At 33.7% G+C, this 10,041-nt stretch overlaps 1 protein-coding gene across 2 annotated transcripts in view; it reads left to right on the forward strand.

The window, feature by feature from the left end:
* LOC107625429 (RRP12-like protein) overlaps positions 1 to 9,591 on the forward strand; it is an 11,975-nt gene extending 2,384 nt beyond the window's left edge. For both annotated transcript variants that reach the window (XM_016328060.2, XM_021115940.1), the window contains exons 3-18: positions 360 to 611; positions 1,227 to 1,318; positions 1,658 to 1,868; positions 3,050 to 3,231; positions 3,339 to 3,560; positions 3,880 to 4,052; positions 6,029 to 6,122; positions 6,242 to 6,298; positions 6,377 to 6,508; positions 7,196 to 7,267; positions 7,370 to 7,483; positions 7,696 to 7,857; positions 7,944 to 8,072; positions 8,201 to 8,302; positions 8,983 to 9,056; positions 9,150 to 9,591. In XM_016328060.2, coding sequence (XP_016183546.1) covers positions 360 to 611; positions 1,227 to 1,318; positions 1,658 to 1,868; positions 3,050 to 3,231; positions 3,339 to 3,560; positions 3,880 to 4,052; positions 6,029 to 6,122; positions 6,242 to 6,298; positions 6,377 to 6,508; positions 7,196 to 7,267; positions 7,370 to 7,483; positions 7,696 to 7,857; positions 7,944 to 8,072; positions 8,201 to 8,302; positions 8,983 to 9,056; positions 9,150 to 9,522 — 2,441 coding nt within the window. In that variant the 3' untranslated portion in view covers positions 9,523 to 9,591. The remainder of the gene's footprint in view (positions 1 to 359; positions 612 to 1,226; positions 1,319 to 1,657; positions 1,869 to 3,049; positions 3,232 to 3,338; positions 3,561 to 3,879; positions 4,053 to 6,028; positions 6,123 to 6,241; positions 6,299 to 6,376; positions 6,509 to 7,195; positions 7,268 to 7,369; positions 7,484 to 7,695; positions 7,858 to 7,943; positions 8,073 to 8,200; positions 8,303 to 8,982; positions 9,057 to 9,149) is intronic.

A 10,041-nucleotide genomic window follows, 5' to 3' on the forward strand; every position in this document is an offset into this window, starting at 1 on the left:
CTTGTTATGTGCTCAAAGTTCGAAATGACTGAATTTTAAATTTTACTTTAAATTCAAACAAATTTATTACAGTTTACTGATTAACATCAAAGTGTCAAATTTTTTTATTATGTCATGTGGGGATTGGGACATTGTTGTGCAATCTATCTTTCATTTAATTTCTTCTGAATGTACATTTTGATAAAGTGTATGCAGAATATGAAGGTTGATTTGTTTTTTCCTTCAGTATTAAGATGATGACTGTATTGTGAGACTAATGTTGCTAAGTTTTTTCTATTTCAGTAATGCTGTTTTTATTATATATATTCTAATTTTTTATGGTCTTCTGAGTTGACTCAAGCTGCATATGTTGAGCTCAGGTCTACTAAATTTAGAGGGAAACACTGCAGTGCAGGCTTCGAGTATTTTGAAGGATGTGCTCAAGCATCATCTTGGTCCCCAAAGTTTGACAAGTAGTGGGGATCAAAGATTTGATAATTGTAGTCAGGAAAACATGGAAGGAAATGCAGTAAATTCAACATGTGCAGTTTTTGAAAATGCCATTTCTGCTGCTGCTGGAATTCCTACTGAGCATTTTGTGTCCGTCATATCTGTTTTATTTTTTGAGCTTGGTATGGAACTGTCTATCTTATAACTTATATATTCTTACCATATAAGAATCTATTTTCATGTTATTCTACCATATATGCAATTTGTGCTGTTCTCTAATGTATATAGTATGTTTTGTTGTCTGTTGTATTTTATTGCCCTTTAAAATGGTTTTCAGATAGCTTTGCTTTTATGGTGTTACTTTTGCTTGTTTTAGGGGTGCTGATATTCAAAGAGATTGGATAGCTTCATTTCTATTTTAAAGCCATTAGAGTCTCATTTATCTTTTGCATTTGTGATCTAAAGAAAATATTTTTATTAATGAAGATTCTGTCTTTGTCAACACACCTTATCCAAGTCAAGTGCTTAACTGTATCTTATTCCTTTTTGTTTATTTGTGTGCGTGTATATTATTACTATATTATATCATATTCACTTGTGCTAATGGGTTGAAGCTCTTTATTGTGTTGACATCTCTCTATATTTGTTCTTTGTCAAATGTATAATGTCTTATCCTCTGCTATTGGTATACTGCTGTTTGAGGTTTATCAACAGTAAAATTTATTGATCTGAAAAGAGCACTAGAGCTACACCGCCTACATGTCCCTTTCTTACTATCTTATAATCCTTGCTTCTAGGAGAACACTCAGTTGTCTTTATGAGGAATATTGTGCTTAAACTTGCTGAATTGATGATTCAAACATCTGGAGGAAATGTTAATAATGAGCATGTAAGTATTGGTTAAAGACTTTATTTTGGCTATACCTTTGTTTTATTATTATTTTTACTTTTTTAGTGAAGAATATAACTAAGATGCGAGGTACAAAAGCAAAAAACCAACACAAGATCAATAAACATACCTATCCATTCTCTACATGTTTGAGCAAAAGTCATCTAAAATGATCACAAGCTTTAAGACCAAATGGTGGGGCAGGTTTTTGTTAGAGGTTCATTAGTTTAATTAATTCTCTGTTTTGGTTGCTATCAGAAATTTGTTATTACTATATACAATTTACAGTTTAAATTAGAGCTGCTTTACTGATCAGGTCATTTTTTCAAATTTATGCAGCTTCAGAAATGCATTGGTTCTGCTATTATTGTTATGGGGGTAGAGAGATTTCTTGAAATTGTGCCTATCACTCTTGATGAACGCAGCTTTGCTTATTCAAATATTTGGCTAGTACCAATCTTGAAGAGATATGTTACCGGATCCTCACTTGCTTACTACATGGAGCATATTGTGCCCCTTGCAAAATCCTTTAAGAAGGCTAGTCGCAAAGGTATGCTTCCCACTTGTGCATCTATACCCACTGTCCAAATGTGTTCTGCCATAATTTTCCTAGTGCTATGGGCAGTTTTTTTTTTCCTTTTTCAGCTGGTAGAGGAATTGAAATTTGAAAGCATGTTTTGTGGTTCGTAAGTTACCTTCACTGAAGGTAGCAAAAAGCTATTGGAAGCCTACTGCTACTTGATCTTATGAATTAGAGTAAATTTTCAGAATATTGGTCATCTCATTAGTTTAGTACTTATTACATATGAGCTTTTTTGTTTAGCATTTAGATCCTAATCTGTATAAGATATTACATGTTACACCCCAATCTTTGCACACTTCCTACACAATGCTCGTTTGAAAATAGCATAGCATGGGTTTTGGTGTAAAGCTCATGATCTATATAGCAGAATTTCCCTCTCAGACATGTTGAGAGATTGGAAAGCTATGCTTTATAGATTAATCTTTTGTTTTGTTTTGTTTCTGTATGGGGGATTCCGTATCCCCATTTTGTATTATCCTTCCCCTCATCTCATTGAATTTTTTTTAATATAAAAAAATAAATAGCATAGCATGGGAGTAAGTATACTTTCATAAACAAGATGGGTGGCAGTAAGCAGTACCTTGGGAGGTCAATACAATTAATCCCAATAAATGTTGGCAATACTGATACGGTAGCACTCATGCTACAATAGCGTGAAAAACTGAAAATAACTCATCCATAATAGCGAAGCAGCTGGCGACAAATGATTGTTATTGATGCATCTTGTCATACATCAATATGGTAATTTTTTTTTATAAAAAAAGTTTCAACAACAACAAGAAGAAAACCTTGTCCCACTAGGTGGGGATAAAAAAAAGAGTTTTATTAAGGATAATACAAAAAGGGACCCCAGTATGGTATTTAGACAAAGTGCTTCATTGAAAAAATTGACATCAGCTTTCACATCAGAGAAGTTTCTTGAGATAATCTAATTTGAGTTTGTAAAAAGTGACTGGCATTTCTTTCCCATTTCAAAAGAAAAAAAAAGAGAGGGGAGGGGGGCATAGTTAAAAGTACTAAATTTGTCTCAATGGTTTGTTGTTCTGACTTCATATATCTTGCCCTTTGCTGGTATCTATGCAATTCCTATTCTATGACATAACCACTAATATCAAGTTCTTGAGCAAGTTTTTCAACATTTTTTCCAGTCAAGAAGACACGGATTAGTGAAGATCTGTTGACTCGAGCCCATGAACTATGGGGATTGCTACCCAGTTTTTGTCGTCATGCAAATGATACTCACCAAAATTTTGCAAGTCTCTCTGATGTTCTTGTTTCTTTTCTTAAAAAGCAGCCCTCCATGCATGAAAACGTTTTCATGGCATTACAGGTTACATCTCTCTTGCATACAACTGGTGACCTGTGAGCTTTCGGCGGTTATATTTCTATATTTTGTTTAACTGAATATCTTTGTAAATGTTCCTGAACATTGTCTAGGTTCTTGTGAATGAGAACAAAGCTGTACTTATTCCTAAAAAGAGCGAGTCAAATTGCCACGCAGTATGTGATTCTGAATTAGAGTTTGGTGTGCAACCTGCATATTCTAAGAAAGCTGCTACCAGAAACATCAAGTCTTTGGCATCTTGTTCAAGACAGTTGCTTTCTATTTTGTCAGATTTATTTATTGCTTCACAGCCTGAGATGCGCTTTTCTTTGAAGGTCAGGCAATATATCTTATTTGACTTATTTTCCCACACTTCTGCTTATGTTCGTCCTATAAAATGCATGACTTATTTGTTCACTCAATAATTTATTAACGGAACTCTACCTGGGCCTCTTAAATTAATTTTGGAGAAATTTTGGTTTGAGCAGTACTCTGGCTTGGGCCATTTTGTATCTTACTTTTGTTATCCCTTACATTGGTTTGCGACTTGTCATGATTCCTTCTGTATGTCTCTTGCATCATTATTTGCTTCATGTAATGAGAAAAAAGTAGTGTTGGATTGTTTGAATTTTAATTTAATCTCTTTTTTATTAGGGAGCCATTGGGTGCCTGGCTTCTATCACTGATTCCTCTGTGATCAAAGAGATGTTTCTCTCTTTTCTTGATAAGTTTAAGTTTACGGATTGTGAAGGCAACATTGAAATGCTGACGAGCGACAGTGGAGTGTTAGATAGCAAACTTGGCAAAATGGAGAATTATTCTAAGAGGTGAATTTAGTGCTTGATTTATACATGTATTTTATATCAATGATAATGATGTAGTGCCTGTCAATAATTCGTCTTCTGTATTTCTTCGATGCTAGTATTGCTACCCAAGCTATCTTTCTTAAGTCTTTTATTTCCTTGAAGCCAGGTGATAGTTCTTGTTTTAATTTTTGGTAGGTCTATTGGGTATGACATTCTTCTATTAATCTGGTCTTTTCTTGTCTCTATTGCTTATCTTCCTTCCATAATTCTCATATCCACAATATTTAATGTGCTGGAATCTAGTTCTAAATTATAACTTTTTCATAATATTTATCTTCCTTGATAATGCTCTTTTATTGTTTAGCCTAAATAAAAGGCCATGGAATCTCTGTTTTGTTTAGTTGAAACTCTTATCTCCAGTTATTAACTAATTACGAAAACATTCCACCTTGATAACCCCTTTTGGAAGTCCAAAGTTCCCTCTAATGAGTAAAGACAAATCTTTTACCTGTACAGATTTGCTTAGATGTGTTTGGAACACAATGGAATTAGAATTAATTTGATGTCAAAATTAAATTCTTGGTTTGGAATTAATAAACAAACAGGAATTGAACTGATTTGTAAATCCTATGAATTCGCTTTATAACACGTCTCAAATCTTCTTATTTTTGAGATAATTTGGTTGGAGTTAAAATGATTTGGTTTGTTAAAAAAGTAGTCATTTTAAACCCTTTAGGTATTAATATAAAATAGAAGGGTTTGGAGACGGGAAGAGGTGGTAGAGGTCTGGTTATCGCCATGTTGGCGGCGGCGGTTATTGGTTGTGATGATTGTGTGGTAAATAAAGGATAAAGAGGTAAAATCAGATCATTACATCTATTTGTAAATCAAATGAATTCCTATTTTACATAATTGATTCCAAACACAATAATTCATTTTAAATTCAATTCATTTCAAATAAAATCAAATCAATTCTAAAAATATTTTGTTCAAAACACACCCTTACATAATTAATATCATTGACATTTTGCTGATTTGAACGCCATAAAAGGGCTGTTTGCCCTAATGTCTGCTATGTTTGGGGTGAACTCATAGTTACTATCACTTTTTTCTAGCATTGTCCTGTGATTGTTGACTTTTTCTGGAGTACTTCATTTGATATATTATTAAGTTCTGGGTGTCCCTTGTAACTTAGACTAGTTCTTATAGATTAGCCTTGCTTGATTTTTTTATTATTTTTATTTTTATTTTTTTGGTGACTAGCCTTGCTGGATTTGTATAGTATAGAAACTTGATTAGAATTTAGAATATTTTAAATAATTAAGCCATATGAATTTGATTGAATTTTTTTGTATACTATCGGGGCTTGGTTACAAAATCTTAAAGCTCAGAATCCTTTTAACTGGATGAGAATTACATTTCAATTTTTTTCTCCTACTCTCCTCTCATAAGGAGGATCTCTTGTCATTGTATTTTTTCACGTGTTTCTTGTTTAATCCCCCCTCTCTTTTTTCCACCACAAAACAAGGCTTTGTCCTTCTCAGCTAGATTTTTCTGTAGAATTAGTTCACTAGATGAACTAGCAATTGTCCTGTTGACCACAAAGGTTAAATACTCCCTTTTGAAGAAGATTATGTATGAACCATTTTGAAACTGAGAATCATGCCATGGAAACACATAGGAAATCAATGGAGTGATTGATTGGTAATACTGATCCAAGAACTCCGTCCGTTATCTGTCCTTTGCAGTTTGTAGCAATATTTATGCTATCAACTGGATTGAATGAACAGGAGTTGTTCTTAACCTGATATGTTTTCTGATGAGAATGTCATTGAGCTGCTACATTTCCTGAAAATGTTTAATTACGAAATATTGAACTATTGTTATTTCAATTGCAGAATTTAGGAATCCTTAAGTGCATACACTTCAAATTAGCTCCTGTTTTTCAATTTATTATTATATAACTGGTAAAAGTCAAGAATTCTTTATTTGCTCAGGTGTTTGATTTTGGAAATAGCATCCTGTCTTGTTGAAGGAGCCAAGGATGATCTTATAGAGTTAATATATAATTTAGCAGTACAGTCGTTCCAGGTAATTCTCAGATTTAGCAGTACATTATAATCTTTCTTCCATTATTATTCGTCTTAGTTATTCATTTGACTATCCTATATAATTTTCTGAACAAAGGGAAATCCACTTTTAATATGCAGGCAACTGATGAGAGCGTTCATTGTGAAGCATACAACACTTTGAGCAAAATTTTGGAGGTCTGCATTTGCCCAAGATTTTTCTGTTTCATTTATGTTTTATTTTATGTATCTGAGTGTTGTTGATACATGACACAGGATCATGCCTTTTCTTCTTCTCGATATACAGAGCTGATCGATTTATTGATCAGTCTAAAGCCTTCAACTGATATTGTATATCTTAGAAGTCGATATACTTGTTTCCACTCTCTGATGGTTCGCACAATGAAGGTGAGAATCCCTTTTTTCTATTTTTCTATCATCGGCTTCATGGTTTTGTTCAATTATAGCACGGCATTCAAGATGTGTCTAAATGATATTTTTCCAACTTCTATCCAATTTTCGCTATTAATAGTGCTTTTATTCAAAATTTGTATGTTATGCTTCTAGTATCTTGTGGATGTATATACCAGTAATGTCAAAGTTATCTTAAGGAGTCAACATTGAACAGAGCATCAGTTAGTTGGTTTGAATGGCTCCACATGTATAATGTAGGCTTTTATTTCTGCTGTTATTAAAAGGATTTGTTGTCATCTTCTGTTAATTATATTTATCTTTTAATCCCCCACCACACCCTTCCCACAAAAAAAAGGATAAAGAAAAAGAAAAAAGAAAGCACGTATCCACACACACGCAAAAAAAAAGTTAAATAAAATAAAACCAAAAGAAAATAAAATTTGTAGAGTGTTGGTTGGGTTCTGTTCATAACCAAGTTCTAATCTTTCAATTACCCTGTTTATTTGTCTGGTTAATGGTAACTGATATAGACGACATTTATTTCCTTATTGGCATGATGCATATATATATATATAAAGAAAATTTCTTAACCAATAAGCCTGAGTCATGCTTGCATATTGAGAAAGTTTCTTTTTGACTTTCGTTGAATCAAATTGATTTTTCTATATATGTATTATGCAGATTAGTTTAGAGGAAGATGAGAACTCAAAGGCTTTCCTTATTCTTAATGAAATCATTCTCACATTGAAAGATGTAAGTATAAAGTACATGGCATACACATTTATTGACTTCAGTATTGAGTCAATGAGCAGGGGTGGTAGCTGTTGTGCTAACTCATCCAATTGAACCCTGTAGGGAAGTGATGAAGCTAGAAAAGCAGCCTATGATTTACTCTTGAATATTAGTTCTAGCTTGAGGGACACATCAGGTGTTGATCCTATTGAACCATATCAGAAACTGGTCAACATGGTAAGTACATATTATACAAGTGATACTTTTGTTTTGCTTATTTTATTAGAAAATCACTTGCGTAAAAAGTTTAAAGCAGCCAATGTAGCCTTCATACTGTGTGTGCTGGATGAAATTGTTGCATTCACAAAATTTTATGATGCAAGAGTTGGAGTTGAGTAAGTGCATTTTTTTATGGAATATATATTGACATAATACTCAACAATATACAGATCATGGGGTATCTTTCTGGTTCTTCCCCTCACATTAAAAGCGGAGCAGTGTCTGCGCTCTCTGTATTGGTATATAAGGATACAAATCTTTGTCTCTCTGTTCCTGAACTTGTCCCTTCTTTCTTATCTTTGCTGCAAACCAAAGACGTGGAAATAATAAAGGTAAGTGTTCTATTATTTTTTCAAGATCAGTTTGTGCTTTGGTCATCTTTCCGTTATTGTTGAATTTAATCTTATAACTGCAACAGGCTGTCTTGGGCTTTGTAAAAGTCATGGTATCTTCTTTACAAGCAAACGAGTTGCAGCAATTTGTCTCAGACATCATTACTGCAATCGTCCCCTGGTCATCTGTTTCTAGACATCATTTTAGATCAAAGGCATGGTGCAATTTCTAATGTTAAATTCCAATGTACACATGGTGTGGTCAGATACATACACATGCACATGAACAAATTCATCTGTATAATTTGCTAGAAATAAAGAATATGTTCTTGATTTTATACAGGTCACTGTCATATTTGAAATATTATTACGGAAGTGTAGTTCTGCTGCTGTCAAACGGGTTACCCCAGAGAAGTATCACAGTTTTCTCAAGACAGTTCTAGAGGTAACTCCTTCAGTATTTATATTAAAAGAATTTGACAGTACTGTACCTAGCCATAGGCCATATGTCACTGACACATGCCTAAGTATGAATGTTTGTGGCATCGGGGCATAAAAGTTCACACCAAGATTGACAATTTGAATGATTAGATTTTTATTAGGATAGAAATGGCTTGAATGAGACATTACACAATCTGTAAGCCGCGTGTTTCTTCTGAACTATAAAAATTGTTACCGAGTGGATTTCGGCAATTGATGCCTTTTTGTTCCTCTGATTATTGTTTTCCCGCTTCTCTCCTTTATATCATAACTCTTATGAGGTGACTTGTTCTTGAATATGTACATATTGGATGAAAGCTAGCAAGGTTGTTTGAAGAAATTGATAGTGTGAATTTGCTTTGTGAATCATAGTTTGCATGAACATAGAACATCAGGATACTTCAGAAAAAGAAAAACGTCTATGAAAGGGAAAAGGCAGGCAGATTTTATTTTGAAACTAAAATTCATGAGTTGTAACTTACGGAAATTTGTATATTATTTCAACTTTTTAATTGATTTTAAGCGCTCTTAAAATTTGTAATATTTGTAAATGGTCCATCAGTACTGCTTATATTTGTAAATGGTCCATCAGTAGCTGCTTTTCCATGTCCAATGAAAATTTGTCATGGTGCCTTTTTCATGCAGAATCGACATGGTAAATCAAGTGAGACAACCTCCAATGGTACAGAAAATATGCGTGAGGATTCATCTGCTAAAGGGTATGTTCTAATTTCTGTGAAATAATTTGATTTTGTAAGGTGGTTTATTGTTTCTTGGAAGTTCAACTAGAGTCCTATCCTCTTTTTGTGTAGGCCAAATTCAAGGAAGCCCAAAAGTTCAGATACCCAAGGTATTACTTTGGTTAAACATAAAAAGAGAAAGAGGGATAAGAAATTTGAGTCGGACTTACCAAGTGAAAATGAACCCCATGAGTCTATTACTACCAGCAACCATGGCTTAAGGTTAGTCAAGAGAAGTAGGCATTCTAGTGATAGAAATTCAAATGGAGGAAAGGAAGAAGGAAGTAAAATGTTCAAGAAAAGTCGGCACAAAAGTCTCATTGAAAGTGGTGTGAAGAGAAAAGTAAAGTTGACAAATACAGAGAAGAATAAAGCAGCTACTCATGCTCCTAAGCGAGTTTCAAAACCAGAAACATTCAAAGGGAAATTCAAAAGAAATTTATAGATTCAATTCAATTCAATTTACCCAATGCTCCAAACCTCTAAAGCAAGACACCATTTGAATACTATAAAATCGAATAGAGAAAAAATAATGAAATTCATACCTGCGATGAGGACCAAACCAGAACAGCAGCAACTTCTGATCGTGTCGGCAACGGAAACGTGGACGGCAGTTGTATTTTATATATATGTGCCATTATATTCAGTACACACATATTGCCTTCTTTGGCACTTGGCAGGACACATAGCTAGTTGCTATTTCGCACTGCATATTGCATGGCTTCACTGCTTATATACGAAGCTAAAATTTTGATCTACAATATCAAGTTGATTTTCATTATCAGAGGGATTGGAGTGAGCTCCTTCTGTACATGTAAAAAAAAAAGGTAAATAGGTTTCGAAATCATGCTTGTTTTAATTACGTGTTCTACTCTATACGTAGAGCTGTCGAAACGAGCCTTGACTCACGAATAGCTCGGATTGTTTGTAAAAAAAGAAAACCAAGCAAGTAAAATTATAATTC

The sequence above is a fragment of the Arachis ipaensis genome, chromosome B02 (assembly GCF_000816755.2).
Source record: "Arachis ipaensis cultivar K30076 chromosome B02, Araip1.1, whole genome shotgun sequence".
In the NCBI taxonomy this organism is placed as follows: domain Eukaryota; kingdom Viridiplantae; phylum Streptophyta; class Magnoliopsida; order Fabales; family Fabaceae; genus Arachis; species Arachis ipaensis.